At 55.6% G+C, this 22,574-nt stretch overlaps 6 protein-coding genes across 6 annotated transcripts; 2 read left to right on the top strand and 4 right to left on the bottom strand.

Moving 5' to 3' along the window:
- Positions 1 to 410: 410 nt before the first annotated feature.
- Positions 411 to 1,044, bottom strand: IWZ02DRAFT_293411 (uncharacterized protein). The gene has a single exon (XM_066763822.1). It carries the CDS (start codon positions 920 to 922, stop codon positions 578 to 580), a length of 345 nt encoding a protein of 114 aa, XP_066621660.1. The 5' UTR covers positions 923 to 1,044; the 3' UTR covers positions 411 to 577.
- A 513-nt stretch (positions 1,045 to 1,557) lies between these two features.
- On the top strand, positions 1,558 to 2,066 carry IWZ02DRAFT_454191 (uncharacterized protein). The gene has a single exon (XM_066767706.1). It carries the CDS (start codon positions 1,732 to 1,734, stop codon positions 1,957 to 1,959), a length of 228 nt encoding a protein of 75 aa, XP_066621659.1. The 5' UTR covers positions 1,558 to 1,731; the 3' UTR covers positions 1,960 to 2,066.
- Positions 2,067 to 2,153: 87 nt separating this feature from the next.
- Positions 2,154 to 3,189, bottom strand: IWZ02DRAFT_293408 (uncharacterized protein). Its single transcript, XM_066763821.1, has one exon. The coding sequence runs from the start codon at positions 3,000 to 3,002 to the stop codon at positions 2,349 to 2,351; it is 654 nt and encodes a 217-aa protein (XP_066621658.1). The 5' UTR covers positions 3,003 to 3,189; the 3' UTR covers positions 2,154 to 2,348.
- Positions 3,190 to 7,368, bottom strand: IWZ02DRAFT_293407 (uncharacterized protein). Its single transcript, XM_066763820.1, has 2 exons — positions 7,311 to 7,368; positions 3,190 to 7,169 (listed from the first exon to the last, which is right to left on the bottom strand). Exon 2 carries the CDS (start codon positions 6,885 to 6,887, stop codon positions 3,378 to 3,380), a length of 3,510 nt encoding a protein of 1,169 aa, XP_066621657.1. The 5' UTR covers positions 6,888 to 7,169; positions 7,311 to 7,368; the 3' UTR covers positions 3,190 to 3,377.
- A 7,881-nt stretch (positions 7,369 to 15,249) lies between these two features.
- Positions 15,250 to 18,000, bottom strand: IWZ02DRAFT_433975 (uncharacterized protein; the record flags this gene model as incomplete). Its single annotated transcript, XM_066766332.1, has 1 exon — positions 15,250 to 18,000. The coding sequence occupies one exon, from the start codon at positions 17,998 to 18,000 to the stop codon at positions 15,250 to 15,252; it is 2,751 nt and encodes a 916-aa protein (XP_066621656.1).
- A 2,027-nt stretch (positions 18,001 to 20,027) lies between these two features.
- On the top strand, positions 20,028 to 21,964 carry IWZ02DRAFT_293310 (HAD-like domain-containing protein). Its single transcript, XM_066763819.1, has 2 exons — positions 20,028 to 20,677; positions 20,726 to 21,964. Exons 1-2 carry the CDS (start codon positions 20,325 to 20,327, stop codon positions 21,630 to 21,632), a joined length of 1,260 nt encoding a protein of 419 aa, XP_066621655.1. The 5' UTR covers positions 20,028 to 20,324; the 3' UTR covers positions 21,633 to 21,964.
- Positions 21,965 to 22,574: the final 610 nt, after the last annotated feature.

The raw sequence follows: 22,574 nt of genomic DNA, 5'->3' as shown, positions 1-22,574 counted from the left end.
GGATAGATGGCATCGCATTGCCATCAAGACCAAGACCAAGACCAAGTCCGTCCAGGGCACCGACCAACTGGCTGGAAGGCATCACAAGTCAAGCCTTGGGACAACATTGGCAGAAGACCGGTGTATGTGCATCCTGTGCTGCGCCACAACAACAACATCAACAAGTCTCACTACTGACAAAGCACAACAAAAACAAAAAAAAAAAAAAAAAAAAAAAAAGAAAACAACAACAACAACTAAGTAATAGGTGGAGAGAGTGACAACACAGCACGCAGCAGCAGTGCTTTGTCGTTGGTAGCTTTTGCCGTGTTTCAGGTCCTGCAGGCGCGGCAGGCAGGCAGGCAAGCAGATCTACATGCCTAGGTCCTATCATTGTGCGGCATCGTCATTACCATCATCATCATCATCATAATAATCAAAATCCAGCGCACCTACACATCTCGCAAAAACTGCCGTGGAAGAAAGAAAGCAGAGTCAGAGGCTGTGAGGGCGGGCAGCAAAAAGACGTACATCATCGCTAGATACCTACCTACCTTACCTACATCATCGTGCAGCAGTAGCACCGACGTCCGGTAGGTTACCTAGGTAGGTGAGGTGGGTAAGGCGACACCTCATGGCCGCGGCGGCGCCTTGGCGAGCTTCCTTCTTGGCTGTCCGTCCGGCCGCATTGACTCGGGTGTGTATGGTCAATACCAGATAAGGTACCACCTAGGTAGGTAGACGCGCGCTCTGCTGTGGAGACAGGAGTACTAGAGCAAGGTAGGTAAGGTAGGTAAGATAGTCGGGCGTGGGCGGTGCTAGGAGTGGGTGGCGAGCAGAGAACGAGACAAGAGGAGAGAGGCAACATTGGCGCGAGCGAGCGAGCCCAGCGAGCGAATCGCACAGGGCGGCACCTCCACCACCCCACCCCATCCCACCCCATTTGATCTGCGCCACTACAATGTACATGCTGCGCTGCCCACGGCCACGGCGGCGTGAAGAAAGAAGGAGAAGCGAAGATCGTCGTCTTCAGATCCGTGTGCGTTGACCAGTAGAGTAGGTACCTAGGCAGTGACGCCCGTCCGCCCTCCCCGACCAGTGATTGACCACTTACGCCGCGCCGCGCCGTTTTTCACACGTCGTCGTTGTTGTTGTTGTTGTTGTGGTGGTTGGTCGAGGAAGGACAAGATGCGCGGTTCGACGTCACGGCTTCACACCGCACCCACGCAAGAGATCGTCTCTCTTGGGCATGGATGCGGGATGCTCGCGCTCCAACTAATGGTAGGGCAGAAGAGGAGGGGGAGAGTGAGGGGGAAAGAGAGGGAGGAGGTTGGGGGTTTTGGTCAGTTACCTACCAGTTATGTGGAGGGGCAAGAACCGTCCTTGCTCGGTTGTGTAAGGCCCGGTGGTGGTGGTGGCCAAGTTGTCTTTCTGTCTGTCTGTCTCGCTTGCCTAGTTCGAAAGGCGAAACCAGAGATCAGCAGCACCATTGCAAACCGAGTGGGCATGTGTGCGTGTGGGGCCATCAGCTACTTCTTGAATGATGATGAGATAGAATGATGATGATTATGATGATGATGAGATGCAATGCATGCGTGCTGTACACACAGCTTTCGATTTGCTCTGAGATTTCCTACTGTGAAAAGAAAAAAAGCCTTCCCTATGCGATAGCAATCCCTAGTAGCCGGTCCAGCCGCCAATCACAATTGCCGCGCATGGAAAATCGCGTCCGTCTCGCTTGCTTCCTTGTCCATGTCCATGTCTGTCTCTCTGGCCATCATCATCATGATCATGCCCCTTCCCCTTCCCCTGCTAATCGATCCCCTCCCCTCCCGCCGAGGAACCAGCCGAGAAACAGGTGAGGTTCTTTGCCTGCCTGCCCCCGCCCTCCCTGTTAATCTCCAAGGTCGCAATTTACATGGCCGAGGGCAAAACAGGGCCCATCTAAATCAAAAAAATCTCCTCCACCCTGAGCTATGACGTCACTGTCTCTCGGCAGATGAAAGACCGAAGATGTGGACACAACATGAATTGAACATGGATGGAGAAAGTCGCACACACACACACAAACACACACACACACACACACACACACACATCGATTGGATAAAGTAGAAAAGGAACAGGATTCCGAAATAAGTATGAATATGAAGAGAGAAAAGAGATAAAAACAAAAACAAAAGGGACGAAAACCCCCAAGGGACTCGTTTCGTTCCAAAATGTCCAGACCTGTCCCATCGTTGCCCAGTGGCAGCAAGTAGCCTTGTGAAGCTGCCACTGCTGCCGTGACAACTACCCTGTAAGAGCAACCTCAGCGGCTGGGGGTATAAGAAAGACAAGAAGAGCACAAAGACCCAAGAAAAAAGGTGCTAGAAATTCGAAAGCAGTTGGAAGCCTTTCCATGCCAATGGACATTGAAACGGTTGCTCCACCCAATGCCCCGTCAAGCGGCTGAACTGATCGAGATGGAAAGGATAGATAAACACGCAATTCCGAAATGCTGTACTTAGGGTTGAAAGGGACCCCGTTCCATAGTAATGCAACCATATGCGCTTGGCCTCCCGGGACTTGAGCGAATGTCTGATGAAGAAGCGAATGGAGTCCATCCAGCCTTGTGTAGAGAGAGGTGTGTGGATGGGGATAAAAGCTGTTTTTTTATCATGCAGTGCGGCCGTGACAGGAGAGCTCCTGGTGATGATATTTTGGAAACGACAGAATGACTTTTGTGATGCAGCAGCGCCGGTGTGCCAACCTTGAGCGAAAGAAAGGGGTGGGTGTGGGCAGCTATCCAGGCTCTTGCCAGTGTAAAAAGGATAGGGACCATTGGTCCTGATGCTCGAGAGGCCACAGACCCCAAAAAAAAAAAAAAAAAAAAAAAAAAAAAAAAAAAACCACCAAGAGTACATGATGGCACCAAATCTATAACACAAGGGGAATGAAATAAAATAACACGTTGTGTACGCCAATGCCCCACCGCTCCTTCTGATGAGTGTTTGCGCCGTTCCAAGGAACCCAGAAAACATGGAAGAAGAAAACTTGGGGGTATAATCGAAACTAAAGTGTGATGTACGTAGCAACGAATCGGGGTCTCTTTCAAAAGTCTCTTTCTCTGACGTGACAATGGGAACTACAACGACGCAAAACAAAATGGTGTTACGGGCCCCTGTCGCTACGTGCGGGGTTCAAGTAATGCGAACGAAGTACTCGGTTGTTTCAACGGAGACCCCGTGGTGTTTCCTCTCCAATGCGTTTCTGATGTTCCCCAAGTCGAGACGGTTGACGTTGACAACGATAATGCGATGCCCCAATGACCAACCCAATCGAGTATCAACAGGGAGAATGAACTTTTTTTTCTGTCGTGGTAGTCATGATGCTGGGATCGTGGCGATGCACCAAGATCATTTGAAAGATGTCGAGGATTCCATGGTCGAGCTGCGGCTAAAGGACCCTGTCATGTCTCCAAAGGCGTCGCGCGAGTCGCGGTCTTTACGCTTGCGCTCCGACGGGGTACGGGAGAAGACGCGTTTGAAAAAGTCGCCTTTGCCCGTGCGAACGGCTTCCAAAGGAGGGCTGGGAGGCTCGGATGTGCTGGCAGGGGTGGGAACGACCTCCTTGATGCTCGCAGTGCTCGCATAGTAGTGTGGCAGCTGCATGTTTTGTTCAATGCTGACGTGATCTTCCTTTTTGATCTTGCAAAACAACGTCGAGAACATGTACTGGTCGCCGTTCGCATTGTAAAGGGGAATGTGGCGATAGCCTTGCTCGAGGCTGCTAAGCTTGGCCGTAAACGTCGCTAGCGGCACGTTGCTTGAGCTCATGATCTTGCCGTCGGCCGAGTTCCAGACGGTCCACCGAACAAAGACCAAGTCCGGGAACCGTGTTTCGAGCGTCATGGAGAGAGGTGCATTGAAGTTGGGGTCGTAGCCGTTGCCCTCAATGATCTGGGTACGTTTGCGAAGTGGGACCCCAATTCCCGAGACACCGTTCCGCGCTGACGCGTCCATTCCGCCCTCACCAATAGCCGCGCCCCGGGCCTTGTCATTTGCACTGTACATTTCGAATTCGACGTACGGGTTGATGGAAGCATCGGGACGCATGCCACTGGGGCGGGGCAGTTGCTGTGCCGAGATGATGTCGACCGAGAATTTGACCAGCTTCTTCTGCTTACGCTTCGACTTGTCATGCCCGTTGGGTTGCCGGTTCCTCGGTTCGCGTAGCTCCTGTGGCTTGAGTACGTAGCCGGTTCTGTCGAGACCTGCAGCGAACATGGCATCGTTGATTTGTTGGCCCAGGTCATATGTCTGCCAATTCAATGCGGCCATCTGCACTCCGCGTCGCCAAAACTTGATCGGGTCAAAGTTGGAAGAGTTGATCCTGTAACCTGAAGGATATACGCGCATGAGATAACGCATATTATGCTCCTCGAGCAATTCCTTGCAGTTTGAGTCCTTGTTGCAAAGACTGTCAAAGGTACGCTCGGCAAACGAGTAAATGTGGTTGTAGGTCTTGGCTTCTGGCAACCGAAAGTCCGAATACTTGATGCCTCGAGTGTAAACGCCGAGGTCGCCAAGCACTCTGATGATCTTGCTCGTCTTCTTCCTTTTGGACTTCTTCTCAGCAATGGTTGTTGGCGGGCTGTCGCTGTCGTCTGCCGAGCTGTGGACGCTCACGCCAGTCGACGTGACCGACGTCCTCGGAGTGGTCCAAAAGGTGCTTGCACGGTCAGGTGGTGTCATGGATGGCGGGCTTGAAAGGACAGGCGACTCCGGAATCATGTTGTTATCGATGTTGATGGGCTTGGAGAAGGGGGAGCTAAGACTGCGTGCGCGACTGCGTGCAGAGTTTGCATCGTCCTTGGGGTGAATCCTGTCTTCCTCCTCTGAAGCCTTGACCTTGATCAAAATGCGGTGTTTAAGATCTTCGGGAGAAGGGAGAGACATGGACTTGTCAAGAGGCTCCAAAAGCAGTGCGTCGCCGAATTGGTTCTTCATGATTTCGGTCATGGCCGTCTGCTGGTCCGGGCTGCAATGCACCTCGAGAGAGATGATCAGGGGGTAGGGCGAGGAGACGAACGCGTACTTGTGAATCACCGATATGCAATCGGCGAAGAGAACGCTAGTGGTGAGGGTTCGGCCGTGGACGACAATGGGGCGGCCGTCGCTGCCATCCCAGCAGTCGATTTCGATACATCGGCATCCCTTCTGAAGAGCAATGATGTACGCCTCGGTGCTGGAGTGGCCGGCGACTTGCCGTCCGAGAAGGTAAGTGTTGTGCGAGCTGGAGATGAAGTACTCGTTGAGAGGACGATTGAGGCTCAAGTCAGTCCTCGCCGGAGTCAGGACATGGTTTGCAGGGGAGGTCAGGAATGCCTGAAACCCTTGAAATGTCATGGTGGAAACGGCGACTTCGGCTCCAGGAGAAGACGCCGAACTGTTTGCTCGAGATTTCCGCGCAAACTTCTCAAACACGCTAACCCAGTAATCGAGATCGGCAGCGACATCGACACCTTGCTTTTCCTGGAGGAATTTGAAGAAGCTGCTAATATCCAGTTCGTTGGCCATGCCTTTGGTAGAGTCGTAGATGGGTCTCAGTTCGCGACGCTCCTTCAGTCGCCGAACAAAGGCGAGGAATTGGTTGAATCGGAGGTATCCCGACTGCTCGCCGGCCTTGTCGAACTGCGCCTTCAGGGCAGACTCGGAGCTGTTGATTTGCAGACTCCTGCAAAGCTTGACCGTGTTGGGAAAGTCGAGCTTCTCGTCGTCTTCGGTGTGTTCGACACCCTTGAAGTGCTTGTCAAAGTTTCTTCTCCAGAGAGCTCGTGCAGTCTTTTCGCCAGTGCCAGCGAGGCCTGCCATCATCTCTATTCTGCTCCTAGAGACCGTCTCCAAGGTGCTCGTCCAAAGCTGGAAGCAAAAGTTGTTGGGAGCAATCAGGTGCATGGTCTTTATGGACCGTCCCTTTGATTGGTCGGCATCCGAGTAGATGATGGTGAACCAGCGATCCTCAACATCGGATGAAATCTGGAACTCCTCGCGGTAGTTCTTCGCTTCCGCACCGATGCGAATTTCGCGCACATCGTCAATGTAAAAGGTTTTTGACGGCCGCGAAGGATCCCAAGTCACCTTGGCCGACTCAAAGTCGAGACGAAACTTCATGTTGTGCCTCTTCTTCTTGGTGACCTTGGTGAGGAATGTGCCGCCCTCGAGAATGGAATTGCGAATTGGAGCCACAGCGCCCTCAGGCGCTGGCGCACCACTGGACCGGCCCGCGGCAGTGATGCCCAGCGCATTGACAATGCTTTCGTGGGAGATGGTGGGCTCGACTGGGTCGTCAATGGCCTCTTCATTCTCGGGGTCGAGATCGTAGTCGGAGACGTCCCATCCCGACGTCTCCCGCGGGTCATTGTTGGCCACCCTGCTGTCGCTTCTCCGGCGCATGATGACAGGCCCGGCGCTGTGATCTCTCCTGGTATTTGCGCCATTGCCGCGTTGGCGGGTGAGGCGAGTATGTGCGCCTCTCGAAATGCGGCGTATCAGACCTGGACTCTTGCTAATGGCGACGGCCTCGCCCATTGCGGTTGGAGAAGAGGTTGGCGGCGGCGAGTGGGACATGGCCGACTCTGGAAGAGAGAAGGAGGCGCTCGGAAAGGACGAAAGGTAGCGCACGGGTTGGAGACTCTCGGGAGTGGTCTGGGCCGAGTTTGTGTCGACGAGCGAAGGGGCCGAGGTGGGCGAGTTGCGCGAGGAAGGGTAGCTCGTGAAGGAGGAGGAAGGAATTGAGAGCGGTAAGGTGTATCCAGTATGGGAGGTGAATCGATAGAACGAGTTCTTTGGTGTTGGCAACTTGGGACGGGTGACTCCATTGTGGTCTGGAGAATCGTAGGGCGAGGGGAGTGGTGAGGAGATCATGCTGAGGGATGGCGATGAGAGGGCCTACTGGCGTTGGGGACGGGCCAGCATGATATTAGAAGATTTGCGGTTGGCAGAGAGAGGGAGAAGATGATGGTCGTGCGACCGAGCCAGCTGGTCTGCGAGTCGGTGGTGAATGCGCGTGTGGGCTGTCGTGTTTACCGCATATTGAGAAATGCGCATCGAGCGCGAACAGGCAGTGATGCGGCAGGTCAGCTGGATACGGATGGGGGTCGAATTCGGGGTGGTGCTCCAGTGCGAGGGAGCTTGCGTTTTTGGGGCCTGCAGCTTGGGTCAGATGCGGTAAGCGTGCATGAGCTCTCCACGCGCGACGTGCGGGCAATGAAGCTGAGGCGAGGAACCGGGGGGAGGGGGGGGGGGGGGGGGGGGGGGGGGGGGGGGGGGGGGGGGTCGGGGACGTACGGGTCGGTAGGGTGCAGGCAGACAGGCAGGCAGGCAGGCAGGCAGGGTGACGATGACGGTGCGGTGCGGCGCGGTGAGGAGAGAGAGGTGAGGTGGTGGTGTGGTGTGGTGTGGTGCGGTGTGGTGTAGCGAGGGCGCGGCGACTTTGGCTGGCTGGCGATTGAAGATCGAGTCCGAGGGAGGGAATGAAAAGACCGGCGGCGGCGGCGGCGGCGGCGGCGGCGAAGGGATAGACGAGTTGGGGATGGATTAAAGGAAGACGGGACTGGCACAAGGGCAAAGCTGGGATCCCTGCGGATCGCTTCAGTGTCGCAGAGATTGCAGACTCCCTCCCTGAAGATGCAGAGCCTAAGCATGAGCATGAGCCTGAGCCTGAGCCTGAGCGAGAGCGAGAGAGCGAGCGGGCCGGAAATGGGGAAACGCTCTCTGAGCGGCAAGCCTAGCGCGTTCGTTTCAAACGGCTTGGGCTCGAGGCAAATTGCACCGCCCGCGCACGTCATAAATGGCCCAATGCCTACCTGCATGTACGTACCTTATGCCCCCGCCGCATCGGAGCCCTCCCTGGCTGGCTTGTCTGCCCTGCCCTGAGATGTCCTGAATTCTGGTCTGGTCTGGTCTGGTCTGGTCTCGTACTGTGCTGCCCGCAATCCTACTGCCCCGCTCTCGCTGCCCCCTACCGCCGTCCCCTCTCACTGCCCGGTGCCTTGCTCTCCCTCTCTGGCAAACATCCATCGCCCGCTGCTGTGCTCTCGGTGCAGCATTTCGGCGGCCGGCGGATGGCACTCAACCTCGACTCAGCCCTTTGACTGCTGCCTCGTCTCGCTGAGCAGCGTCAGGTCGTGCCTGACGACACACGTGGCGTCCGCTAATTGTCGAAACAACGACGAGTTGCCGCCGCTGTGGTTAGGCTCGTGGATCGTCCAGGGGGAAGCCTCTTGGAATGCACCCGACTGCCCGCCAGCCCGCCAGGGCCCCCATCCCCCCCCCCCCCCCCCCCCCCCCCCCCCAGCAGGCGAAACACCTTTCCAAGTCTCGAGAAGGGAGCGGGGCCAGAAGGAAGCATGCCGAAGCGCCGTCTGTTCCCGAATTGTCGTCGCTCAACGACCACGAGGCTGCATTACCTCGCGCAAGAATTCCTTCGCCGGTCTTCGAGAAGCCCCCTGAATCCCCAATTAACTCTGCAGCGCCGCAATCCCCACATGGAGAGCTGCGCGCGTAGCCTTGCCGCCGCATTGGCCCCCGGCGAATCGAGGCGGACAACTGGAAGAGAAGGCGAAAAATTTCTTGAATCGCCCGGTATTCAACCACCGTCTGTCTGACGACAACAGTCTCCAGTTCGCCATTGTCGAGACGAGCGGTGTGCGTTGTTATCTCGTGACTCAAAGCGTCGGTCAAAAAGCAACATAACAAGCTGCCCAATGGCGCCGCTGCTTTGTTGTGCGTCATGAACCAAGCAAAGAGCCCATAAGAAAAGAAAGGAAGCGCCCGTGGCAACCAAAGCAATCGAGTCCACTCCTCGCCGGGACACGAGGGAGACTGTGCCCTCGTCTCAAACTCGGATTGGCCTCTGTTCCTACAAAGCGGATTCATGGGCACCAGCGTCGGCCGCTGTAGCTGCGCAGCTTCATGACTTGCAGGACAGGGCGACGAGGGGCGCAATTGCAACCCCACTAAAGACGAGCAAAAGCAAAGGCTCCATCGCTACCACGGCGCCGGTCCCGAGCATCGCCTGACAGAGTGATGGCAGACTTTCATCATTTTGCCAGAGACGTCGTCGTCGTCGCCGTCGCTTAATCTTCCAAGATCTTCAGGGCTCGCGATGTGCGGTTTGATCTTCGCCACGTCCGAGCTGCTGCCAGAAGGAGAACGCAAAGCGAAAATAATTCCATAGGGCGGCCGATGTCGCTGACTAGTTTCGCGTCGAGTCGCGTGCACAGTCGTGTGGCTTTGCATCCCGTCCGATTCGATTTAAAAACCCCCCCTTTATCACGACGAACAAAAAAAAAAAAAAATTACAAAGACCACAGGCCAAAGAGTGACAGCACGAGACGTCGTGAGCGGGCAGCCAGCGCACCCAACGCATTTCCTCTGATGCTGCAGCCCCGGGCAGCCGAAGCCTTGCGGTAAAAGAGCCGACGGCCAAGATGCTTAGCAACCAACACCCACCCCCCTCCCCTCTTGTCCGCCCCCTAAAAACCGATGCGACCTTGCACCGCCATCTCCGTTCCCGTCATTCTGCGGCGCAACCGTTGGCAACGGTTGGCCCGCTGCGGATGAGGGGCGCCTCAAGGCCGTCGCACCCACCCTAGTAAGTCAGGTGGCTTTTGATTATTCCTCTCTGCTGCTTTGATCATCTTCCAAACCTAGAAATGCCTGCCTGCCGGTGGCACAGGGCTGCTCCGTAAAGAGCCGCACTGCTGCATACCGCAGCGTGCAGCGTGCAGTGCAGCTGTACGTTGGACAGGCCTCCAGCGTTGCGCCGCGGCGGGGAAGAGACGACGAGCACCAAGCAAGCAGGCAGAAGCTTTCTTTGGACGGACGAGAAGAAGCAATCAACAAAGAGCTGGGAAGCCGACGAATCGGCCGTTGGTCTTTTGTTGGTCGTATAGAGCGGAGCAGTGCGAGCCAGAGCCACCAACCGCCGACCAACCTCCCACCCCATGCAGCAATCGTGAGCGAGCGAGCGAGCGGGCGAGCGCCAACACGGATGCGACATTAAACAATCTCGATGGATGCTGCTGCTGCTGATGATGATGATGATGATGACGATGACCCCGCGTGCGCAATTCATCTCACAATTGTCGATAGTCTGGTCTGTCAGCAGAAGCACCAGCAGCACCAGCAGCACCAGCAGCACCAGCAGCACCAGCAGCAGCATCATGCCGACTAACTCTGGGCCCATGAGATTCGTCGGCTGTCCTATCACGAAGCAGCATCCCATCATCATCACCACCATCATCAGCCCCCTCCCGTCCGTCTGGTATCCAGCCAGCCAAGCGAACGCACCCCAGCCCCCGCGCTGCTGGGGGCATGCCATGGCACTGGCAGGTAGGTAGGTAGGTAGGTAGGTAGGTAGCAGTCAGTCAAGCAGGAAGCAAAGGAATTCAGCCCTGCCCGCCCGCTCCTGGCTCGCGTCATGCTTCCCTCGGCGATGCTCTGGACCCACCAACAACATTACCGACCCCTTTAACGACCTCTCTACCTTGCGCCAAGGAAGAGCGTCTCTTTGTCTTGTTCCTCGCTTCGACGACAGCGGCACGATCGCAACAGCCGGACTGGACCCCACGCGCCATTGCCAAGCACAAAGCACGGTGGTGGTGGTGGCATGGCCATCACGTCTATCTGTCGTCTGTCTGTCTGTCTGTCTGTTGGCACGAGAGAAGCCGTGCAAGCCGACCCGGCAAAGACGGACACCTGCAGCTCTTGGCTTGCCTAAATTGGACCGCCTTGCTACCTACCTGCTGCCACTTGACCAGGCAGTTGGAGAGCTAGCTAGCCACCACTTACCTAGCTCTCTAGCTATGTTGCTGCTGCTGCTGCTGCTGGCATCTCATCCCACTCCCCACCCCACATTTGTACTCCCTCTCCCCCTCCTTCTTCTCTCTTCTTTCTCTTCTCCTGCAGCGACTCGGCATCCGGCCCCCGGATCAGATCAGCCCCTCTTTTCCGTTGGTTTCGGCTTCGCCCGACCGCCAGCCATGCAGCCAGCCAGTTGCCTCTCCGCTGCCTTTTCCCGCCGACTAGCCGCCCCCCCCCCCCCCCCCCCCCCCCCCCCCCCCCCCCCTTCCCCCCTCCCATTGACTGCTGCGCTGCGTCACTCTGCACCGCAGTAGCAGCGGCAGCAATAATTGGAGGAGCCAGCCAGCCAGCCAGCCAGCCAGCCAGTGCCAGCGTGCTTGTCGGCCGGCCGGCGGATAGTTGCATGCATGAAAGCAAGCAAGCAAAGCAAGCATGTGGTCGCTGGAATCGTTGGTGTTTTGGGGTGTTTTGGTGAGTATCGAGTTGGCGGGGGAAGAAACGTGAGTGCGGGATATGCATGCATCACACATACACAGACGCCAAGAATTCATTCATCCATTCATTCATCCATCCATCCATTGTTCCTTTCGTCCGTCCGTCTATCCGTCCGTCTGTCTGTGTATCCTCGCATCACATTAACATGTGCGCTTCTCCCTACCCTGGCGCATGCTCATGCAGGCGAGAAGCCACGCAAAGCGTGGTAGTGACGCAACTCACCGCGTCTCCTTCTTCGTCTGTGTTGTCTGATGTGTTGTATTGATCGATTGGTGGGCTAACTCGCTGGCTGGCCAGCTGGCGTGATGGAAATCCACCAGGTGAGGAGAAGGTCGCTCTGGCTAGGGAGAACAAGGTAGCTAAGTGATAGACTGGCTGGCCATGTGCTTTATCTACATATCATCTCCTTCCTCTCTCTCTCTCTCTCTCTCTCTCTCTCTCTCTCTACACACATATCTAGATTTATCGAATCATGGCAACTTAATGCCCCTCCGCTTTCTGTCGCATCGAGTGCCCACTGCTCGGACTGTGTGGAGAGGGAGAGGGAGAGGGGGAGAGAGAGAGAGAGAGAGAGAGAGAGAAAAGAGTCAAATTGAGCACCAATCAGTAGAAGAAAACCGAGCTCCTAGCCCGCGGAAAGCGCGTGAATGAGTGAGGGCGCGGGTGCTTTGCTTTGCCTCAGCTTCGACACTATTTCTTTTCGGTCTTTGGCTACCACTTTTTTCTTTTTCTTTTTTTTTTTTTCTTCTCGACTGCTTGCTTGTCTGCGTGCTTCGTCACCATGTCTATACGGCATGCCCAACACTGCTGTCCACTTTTCAATCAACCTCGTCTCTCTCCATTCTTCCATCCCTGTATCGAAACTGCGCAGTGTTTTGTCATCTGGTGGTGCTGTCTGTTCTCCCATGCTTTACTTGTGTATGTTGGTTTGATGGGAAGGAAAAAGGAGAAAAAGAAGAAGAAGAAGAAGAAGAAGAAGAAGAAGAAGAGTGCACGAGTTTTCTCTGACATGACATGAGTATTCCTTTACTTCTCCAATGCTTGCTTCTGCTCCATCCATCCATCCATCCATCCATCCTGTTACTAAGGTCAGGCCAGGTCAGTCCGAGATGAAGTATCGTCTACATGGACGAGGATTGAAGTCGAGGAGGCAACGTCACGTTCTTTCCCCTCAGCTCTCTCTCTCTCTCTCTCCACCCTCTCACAGTCCCACACCCATCCCATCCCGTCTTACGACCGGCATTCATCCGCGGAGTTACTCGCTTACACACTGACTCACTCACTTGCTTTTTCCGATCCTTCCGTCAGGTGTGGTGGCGTTAGGGCTTTGAGCTACCTGCCTGTTCCTGTCAGTCACCGCCGTTTAAGTTGGGGGGCCTTTGTGCTACTGTGGCGGTGGAGTGGGGGTTGGATTTTGGGGGAGGCTGCTTGAGTGGGATGGGGAGGGTGGCCTGAGAGTTGGGGAGTTTGGTGGTAGGCGGGCAGGAGATCAGGTCCTACTAGTGTGATGGAATGGTGCTGCTGTGTTGGAATTAGGGAAAAGAGGGCGTGTTGAGTTGGGAAGAGAAGACTTCAGTCTGTACCATCTACCACGCTCACTTTTCCTGTCAGTATCAATGCCTAGGATCCTCTTCATGGCTACATCTCTCCACCGCAGCAGTAGTGATCAAAGAGAGCAAAGCAGTCCATATTTGCGTGCGCCCTCCTGATCATAACAAGCCGTGTCAACATGAGCCTCATAATCACCACCACATACCCGCGCGCCATCTTTCAACGCGCGAGCCAGCGCAGGCAGAAAAGAAAACACCCACTACTGCACGGCGCCAAGGCACCGCACACGCCATCAGGGCCGACCAGTCGGCCACTCCAGACCGACAAATATGGTAGGCAGGCGGCCCTGACGCGCAGACAGAAATGTGCACATGCGGATGTTACTCAGGGCAGGAGGAGGAGGAAGGGCAGCGAGGCTGAAACCACGGGACGCCGAGTAAATGCTGAAAGATTGGAAAAGACGGCGGCGGCAACGGACGATGAGGGGAGCGGATGACGGGGAGGGCGAGGAAACAATTGTGGATGAGGGGAGAAGGGCAGGAGAAGCTAGAGGGTGAGGCACTGAATGAAGGTACCTGGTGCCCGTGAGGGCAGAGAGGATAGAAAAAGGGGCAGTCTGGTTGGATGTGTTTCTGCGCCGTGTAGTTACGTGCCCTGACCGAGAAAAGACAAACAGGACGAGAAGCCAAAACATCTAATCAATCTGTCGTGCTACACATTGCCATCGGATGTGGGGACATGACAAGACAGGACAGGACAGACCTGGGCGCCTGCCCCACGTCCCGCTGCTGACAGACAGGGACGTTGCTCGACAGGAAAGAGGCTGTCCAAAGCGCGTTTCGGAGCCGTCTCCAGGAGAACATGCAGCTGGCAGGTAGGTACGTCATCGATTATTCAGTTAGTCAAGACAACTTGCGCCATCCGCCCATGATGCTGCCGTTCGATGCCCAGTCTCCCCGCGCCCGGCGCGGCTACGATGGCTGCTACTGGAGCAGAGGACGCGCGATTCGTCTGCCCTGGTGCTACCGATGCGGCTGATGGTGAGGCGCGGGGAGGGGGTGGTTTGGGATTGGGACCTGACGACAGCGGCCCGCCCGGCAAAGCAAACCCTGGCCGCGGCAGTTGGAGCGTGGTATCAGAGCATGTTGGTGTTCGACTCTGTCCTCTATGCCTCGAATCGCAGCGTAGTCCGTGGCAGAAGCAGACGCAGCTGGGATGGCGTGGTGGCCGGAGGTTGGACCGCTCAGCTACACGGCCAGGCAGGGCGCCTTGGACGTGTCAAACAGAGTGTCTGTTGTGAATTGGTCGAGGCAGATATGTTGATTGCCCGCGCTGTTTCGACGAAGCCCTGATGCGCATGGTGAGATGCAGATGGTATAGTCCAAGAGCAGCGAGTGCACAACGCAACGCGGTCTGTAGATCGGCGACAGCTGCGAGAGGTGAGGGTCCACAGCGAAGCCCTGAGTGACACCTGGCAGTCAGGGCATGCCAGGGCTGAGCTGGGCAGGGTCCGTCGGCCAGACATAGCTGTAGCAGCCAACGGAAGCGGCTGCGGTTGCGGCGTTGACTCTGCGCAAGGAAGCAATGCGTGGGCGATGCAGTAATGCAATGCAGTAATGCGATGCGATGCGATGCGATGCGATGCGATGCGATGCGATGGTGGGGTCAATCTGATTGATTGAATGCTGATCGATTGATCGATTGATTGATTGATTGCTTGCTTGATGGATTGCTGCATTAATTGCGTGGAGCCGTGGTGACACGGAAACAGAGCCAGAGGTCCTGATGCAAGTGATGATGAGGTGAGGTTGTGCCCTGACGTGGGAAGCTTGCCCCACACACAAAACGGCGCCCGACATGACTGGCCCTCTGTTTCTCACCACCCGACTGCTTCTCTCCACCTTCGCGACGACTTGAGCATGTGTAGTGCCATTGCTTGCCTGGCTGCATACTGCCATTCTCGCCTTGCATCAGGAGCCTTGTCCCATCTCACACCTGCGCTCAGTCTGTCAGAGACGAATGCGTGCAACGCAGATTTGGGCCCTCGTTGCACCGCCTTGTCCACGAGCTGGCTTGCAACATGTCACCGTACCTACCTGTCGCCGTGTCCAGGCGCTCTTGGCTTGGCCCAGTACGTAACCACAGCTCCAAAAAATCTTCCTCTCCCGTGCCTCTGGTTTTTCATGATACGCGCAGGATGCCCGTTTGGCCTGTAATTTCGAGCTTCCCCAGCAAAAGCTTCCAAGAAACTGCCCTGCCTGCTCCCTGTCATCCGCCTTTTAAAGTTTTGGCTCTCGAGTCAACTGCGGCACAAATTTCCAACAACCACTGGCAGCAATTGGCCGTTTTCCAGCGGTATTGTGATGAACAACTGCTAGTCCTCCACCGACTCTATTTCGGTCAGATTCTCGAAGCTTCTCGCGATCCTGCTCGAGCTCCATTCCTCGTTTCCTTGGACGCGCAAAGGGCTGATCTTGGATGCGCTGCCCGTCGTCCAACTTCCTTGCCCTGCTTGGACGGATCCGGGTGTTGAAGTAGCCGTTGTGCCTGCGAATGGCTTGGGCTTGGTGAAAAATATCCTTTGGCCCTGTCCACGGATGCCCCCGGGCAATTGTCCGATGGACTCGCCAGCCACCGCTTGATTGCTTTGGAAGTCGGCGTCAGACGAGGCTGGATCCTCTGCGTCGTCTAGTGTATCAGGCCAATTGTTGGAGGACGAAGAATCAGCTTTGGCATCTCCAGGCCATTCGACGGCCATTGATATTGGCAATTGGTCCGTGCTTTCCTCGAGCACCGCCCTTGCTGCAGCTTTCTCCGCACGCTCGTGATGTTTGTCAACGGCGCTGTGCGAGCAGGCTTCAAGAGGCTTGAACGGCGCGCTGGCAGACGCAGAGCTCAAGGACGCCTCGACAGAAAGAGACGAGAAAGAGCCGCCTTTGGAAACTCTAGTTGACGCCTCTGTTGATCTTAAGCCTCTTTCTGGCGACTTGCACTCTCCGTGCTCTGCTTCACATTGATCACTCCCCAATACAAATCTCTTCCATATTGTCTCTGCTGCATCAACCTCCGCGTCAGAGATCATTCCCGTACGCCATGGAGCATTCTTGGCGGTCGCCTCCGTTTGGTGACATGTTGCAGCCGGAAAACCTGTCTTTGCTGCGGCGGCAACGGCGCTTGGGACCGACATTTGCAGATGCAGGTTGCTGCTGGATGCTCCTTTGGCGTCGTCTGCAGCTGCACCCTCAACGTTCCTGAGTGTGGGGTGATATGCTTGCTCGAGCTCTCCGCTGTGCATGCTGCCACCATCGCCGATCGGGCGTGCTGCCGACTCTGTGATTATAGGAATACCACCCGAGCGGACATGATAGCTCTCATCAATCTCACATGTACGTAGACCTATTCCGTCATGAGCTCCTGCATGTTCCCAGTAGGATTGGTGCATGTCCAAGTCCTGGTCGGCCATGTCCGAGTTGACGTGAACAAATTTCCTCCATGCTCTGTCGTCGAGCAGGTGCGCTGGTTTGGCATCGCTAATCGTTTTGTGTAACAAGGGTAGTGCCAAGGAGCCTCCCGACCGCACCACGTTGTCCTCTTCTGGGATTGCTTTTGTTTCTTCTAAATCGAGCGCACACGGGATAAACCTACCTGCGATGTGGACAGAGAGTGGCGAAAACGTGCTCTGGATTGTGACAGAATTCGAAACGCTTTGACCAGACCCTCGACGTGCGGAATGGATTTTTTCAAAAGTCTCGTGGTCTGGAGATTGCATGGTCACGTTGTCATCGTGTATTCCCCGATAATTGACTTTGTCTGTTTCCAATTCGTGGGGCGATGCATGAAGGTGGGTGACCGCATGCGCAGCGCAAGAACCATTTTCATGCTGGACGGTAAAGCGAGATGGCGTTTTCTCGAGTTGCTGCAGCAATTTGTCAACATTTGCCCATGGGGCTTCACTGTCGTTTGGTTGAATGTCGTCAAAAGGAAAGTGGTCTGCCCCGCATTGACCAGCTGCATATGGCACGTTCGCATGCTCATCTCTCGAGCTGCGCGTTTTGACGTCGTGTCCTCGGAACTTGTCGTCTTGGGATTGAATTGTCTCCCTGCGAGCCTCAACATCGAATAGCATTTCATCCGAAGAGACGGCTAAGCAATTCATTCCGGGCAAGTCGTTTTTGTCTGCGAACAACTGAGTTGCCAGCGCGTCTGTGCCAATCCTGATGCGGATATCGTCGTCGTCCGGAATCGCCCCGCTCATATATGGTCCATCGTCTAAACGCTCTTGAGCGCGCTTCAGTATTTTTGCATGAAAGTTATTGCTCCCAACGTGGCTGGGCCTTTTCTGCCGCTTGACCTTGTATCTCTTGCCAATGTCGTCTTTCTCTTTACCTGATGCAAAGGCCAAGTGCAGCAGCGGTCGTGAAGTGGCTAGTCCAACCCAGTCGCGAGATTCAAGAAGCCGCGTTTTTTCTGCCTTGAGTCTGGCGGACGAGGAATCGAGGCTCATGTGTCCTAGAGGCCCAAGTTGATTGTGGGTCTTGTCGTTGTCATTGCGCTGATCTATTTGTAGGTTTTTCGCCTGTGCAGTCTGCACAGCCAGTGGGTGGATCGCGTTTCTGCGGCTTCGATCTGGGGGCACACAGGGTGGGTCTTCTTCGGCAGCGTCGAAGGTGTTCATTGCCTGATGAGCCGGTTTTAATCGTTTTGCAAAACTTCGCTGATGTGCCCTAGTCGCCGCGGTCTCATGTTGATGAAAGGTTCTCGGGCGCTTCGTCGACAGCGGTGTTCGGTGTGCGTTGGCAGGGTCGGAACAAAAGAAATTCGAGGAGCTGGGTACAAAATTCTGGAGATTGGGCGGGCCGTGGCGGATTCGCGTTCGCGCTTTGGCAAAGTGAAGTCGTTGACGATGGGTCAGCTCGCCATAGCCTTTGGCAGGACCAGAATGGCGTTGCAGGCGTCCACCGGTCCAGTTCATGGTGGATCGATGTAATTGGGTCTGGACACGAGCGGAGCAGCCATCTGAGGCGCATCGTGCGTTTTGTGTGACCACATCCGATTTCTCACCTGAGAGCCTGGGTGGGTGAGGTGGGCAGCCGCGACCCACGTGATGAACCTCACGATCCTCCATAATTTGTCCAACGCAAACGTCTTGTACCCCCTCCTCCTCCTCTTTACTTTGCCTTGCTCCTCCGCTGCCACTTCAATTTGCGCTCCCCAAAAGTTGACTCTTTAAGCTGCGCGTTCCCCCTTTGTCTCCGCCCACCTCGTAATCCGATCCAGCGACCCTGCTGTTTTGCCACCAGCCCCTCCTCTGGGCGTTTCTCGACAAAAAGCCTGCCATCTGCCTTAGGTGTCAAGACAAGCCCTCCACTCCGCTACGGGCACCTCCGATGCCTCGTGCTGCGCACAAACTCTGCAGTCATGCTGGCTGCATGAAACGGCAGGGCCGTATAGCCAGTGTCGTCACCCCGCCTTGTCCCCAAAGCGGACGACGCCTTTCAGCCGAAACCATGGCGACCGCGAACAGAAAAGAGCAAGGCACTAGTAGTTGAGGCAGAGAGTTGGACAACAATCGGTCGAAAGAGACGCAGCTTCTGGCCGAGCAGCTCAACCTGTCGACTGGAGGGTGAGGACATGATGACGCACATCAAAATGTGAGACGCGCACCACTGCCCTCTGACCTCACACAGTCGCGCGTTCTGCAATCTCGATACCGTCGTCGTCTTGAAAGCATCATTGTTTTGTGCGCGCTCTCCGCGGTGGGACTGCAACGCCAGCGAACCGTGCAAACGGCCTAACGGTCACTAGAGTGGCAGTGACCCATTTCAAATATGGGCCGGTTTGCACCAAAGGCAGATCTACGTCACAAGTCTCGATCAAGCCGCCGTTTGACGCACTGGCTCCCGTCGAAGAAAGGTGCACATCCGGATTGGGATCCAAAACTACTGCTCGCAACAGGCGAGGGCCGCCGGCTGGTCGGGGCAGGACACGGCAAACGCGGTTGTCCGGTGGGCGGCTGACGAAGGTGGGATCTAAGGCAGGTTGAAGATAAAGAGCCGGCGCTTACCTGCAGCTGTCACGCCGTGACGTCAACGGCGAGGCCGAGGGGTGGGTCGAATGCGATTGCAAAGATGTCGACAGCACACCAGACGCAATAGTTGTTTGGTGTGGTGGGACGACGCGGCGCGGAGGCAGCCAGGCTTCACAGCATCCATCCTGAGGCCTGGGACATGTGAAAGCGGCGCCCTTTGTGCCTTGGATCATGGGCCAAGGCAACGACAGCGAGGTCAAGGGCCAAGCATCCGATCTCGGCAGGCGACTCGTACACACGGAGCATTCAGCTGCACCCCAGGTCCGTTCGGCCCTCAATTATCATGTGCGAGGGGGCTTCGGAGACTCATGTCGATGTCGACAAGTGTTTTCGTCTCAGGAACGCGCAGGCGCAGCGCGAGGCCGGCCATATGGCGGGGTTCCCCGGGGCCCCCGGTACGGCGGGCACCCCCGGGCACCCCCCTTTCGAGGAACCGGACAAGAGTCGTCAGTGGTCGGTCCTAAAATTGAAACAGCGCCGACGAGAAACAATCGGGTGCGTCCAAGGATTACTGCGACATTTTCGATTGGAAGAGCAGCGCGCTGTGGTGGTAAAGGACGAGACCCATGTTCGCGTTCCCAGGCTCAGCCCGGCCAGATGCGGTGAGCTACGCGAGAGCGGCACACGTCACTGTGGATCCGCTCAACACCACAGCTGTACTCTCTGTTCCTCTCTCTGCACCTGCGCCGACCAGGGCCGCCGCCGCGTCCCAAACCTAACTTCGTCCCAGGCCAAACGTCGTCATCTTGACGGCCATGACTGCTAGCGCCGATCCGTCTCTTTTGGTCCACCGGTTGGCCCCGTGGCCCCCGGCGGAAGCGACGCCGCAGGTGTGCCACGAGGAGCTCTGCACTGCTCTTGATGCCGGACCAGCCTGGTTACGCGCTGCCAAAATATCACTGCCACACCAGCAGGGTCCAATATTCCCGCCTCAGTCCAACATCATCCTGCTCTGCTCTGGCCTGATAAGCCTAGCCGTGCTCATGGGTGTCGACTAGATCCATGTTGGATTAATCACGCACCAGAGGCGTTTAGCCCACTCACAGGGATCCCTGAATACACTTCTTGACGTTGCATGACATGCTGGCATTCCTACTCTTCCTCTACGCCTCTACTCATATAATAACCCCCAAGACCTCCCGCTTTAGGATCTGCATCCTTTCTGCTCAGACAACTGGCTCCACCAGGTCCACTTTTCTCTCCGCACTCCAGACCACTCGCCGGGATTTTGGCCTCGCTGCCACCATTTAAACAGCTGTTTCCCAGCGCCTTCCCTCTCGATATTAATTCACCAATATTGCCGGCCACCGCGGTTACCAAATTCTGATCCTCACAACCATCGCTCTTACCTGTTGCCCACCATGTCGGCATCAACTCTTCAACCTCCCAGGCGCTTGGAGCGTCGCATCAGCGCCGATGATGTTACCAGGGAGGACCTCTCTCGTCGTCAAGGCGCAACTGTCGTTGTGCCCCCCAGGCACCTGATGGCCTCTTCATCTGCCAACGAGACGGCTGCGGCCATGGAACACGCCAGGCATGAGATGCTCATGACGCGGTCATCATCTCCCGACACGCCACCGGCGACAACGGTTACGGACAAGTATGCTTATGCCTTTGATATCGACGGTGTCCTCATCCGCGGCGGCAAGGTCATTCCTGAGGCAATCGAGGCCATGAAGATGCTCAATGGCGAGAATGAGTATGGTATCAAAGTGTAAGCAGTCTCGTCCTCTTCAGTGGCAACCAACCTTACAACGAACAGGCCGTACATTTTCGTGACAAATGGAGGTGGCAAGACTGAAGCTGAGCGCTGCATGCAGCTTAGCAAGCAACTCGAGATCGAAGTCTCTCCCGGCCAATTCATTTGCGGCCACACTCCCATGCGGGAAATGGCCTCAAAGTTCAACACCGTTCTTGTTGTCGGTGGCGAGGGCGAAAAATGCCGCCACGTTGCCGAAGGATACGGATTCAAGGATGTCATCACCCCTGGAGACATTATCAAGACCAACGAAGACACAACACCCTTCCGCAAGTTGACGCCCGACGAGTATGAAAATTCCAGAGTTCGTGACTTCTCCAACACCATCATCGAAGCCATCTTCGTCTTTGCCGACAGCCGAGACTGGGCCTCGGACCAGCAAATTATCCTCGACCTCTTGATGTCCAAGGGTGGTCGCCTTGGGACCAGGTCCAAGACTTTTGACGAAGGCCCACCAATCTACTTTTCTCACAACGACGTGGTTTGGAGCACTTCTCACGACTTGACCCGCATTGGAATGGGTGCTCTCCGTGTTTCACTCGAGGCCATGTTCAAGGCCGTCACGGGCAAGGAAATCAAGACGAACGCCTTTGGCAAGCCTCAGATGGGAACCTTCCAATTTGCTACCCGTCTCCTGCAACAGTGGAGGATGGATACTCACGGCATTGACCAGCCACCTGACACGGTCTACTTCGTTGGAGACACCCCTGAATCCGACGTCCGTGGTACCAACGAGTTCAACAAGCAAGCCGAGAACACCTGGTACTCCATCCTGGTTCGCACTGGTGTTTACCAGGAGGGCACTGAGCCCAAGTACCCTCCCGAGGCTACAGTCGACAACGTCCTCGAGGCTGTGAAGCATGGCATGGAGCGCGAGTACCGGCGATCGCTTAAGGCCGCCGCGGAGTAGGAAGGTCAAAGATTAGAGTGCATGATCTGGCATCTCACCACGATGGGTGCCTGACGCTGGGATGACACGGAGTTTACGACGGGACGGCGTTTGGCCATCAGAGTTTGTTATCACTTTTTTGTTTTACGGTTACGAATACCCCCGAATCGCGTTCTCAATCAACAAAAGGACGCATGGCGCGGCCAGACAAGGCCAACAACAACGAAAAAGCTTGGAGCTTGATCAACAGCAAATCAGCTCAACACAAGTCCGCGCAACCAACAAACAAATTCTCATTTCAGCACGCCAACTGCCCCCATCATCCCTTCCAATACTGGCAGCGTCTTGTCTTCTATCACTGCTGCGCATTGCTCTAGGGTAACAAGGGTAGAAACGAAAAAGAAAAAATAATATTTTCCTCACCGCATTCTGATGTTTGTTCTGAGAGCTTGGGTAACGGAGCGGACACGAGAGTCTTTGGCAGAATCAACCTAGGTAACAGTCAGCGAACATCATTTCTTGTGAGAAATGCACTGTAGCAAAGATATAATTTAAAAGGACTTTTGAAGTCTTACTACTCCAAGTAAAAACTTCGATTGCAAGCGTGGCCTGACGGTGACGGCTTGACCGCTCGCTGCATTGCACTGTAAAGTACATACATGCTGGTTGGGGTGGAAGCAAGCATCAGTCTACCAGACTCGCAGCGCGGGGGTCCCCCAGTAACTCCACCCATCTTTTTTTTCCTTTCGATGCCGTCGCGCATGCACGCACGCCCCCCCCAACAATGGTCTTGTTGATGGCTTGGCCGAACAGACATCTGCCGATGATAGTTTTCTTTGCTTCGCCCTGCCTAGCCATCTTTGTTTTTTCTTCGTCACTCTGACTGATTGATGGCTTATTCATCCATCCATTCACTCACTCATTCATCAACGGACGTTGCGTCTCGTCGCGGCACTTGCAGTA

This window comes from Phyllosticta citriasiana, assembly GCF_038021145.1.
Source record: "Phyllosticta citriasiana strain CBS 120426 chromosome Unknown IWZ02scaffold_8, whole genome shotgun sequence".
In the NCBI taxonomy this organism is placed as follows: Eukaryota; Fungi; Ascomycota; class Dothideomycetes; order Botryosphaeriales; family Phyllostictaceae; genus Phyllosticta; species Phyllosticta citriasiana.
The sequence above is the reverse complement of the archived record's forward strand: the minus strand, read 5'-3'. Positions and strand labels throughout refer to the sequence as shown.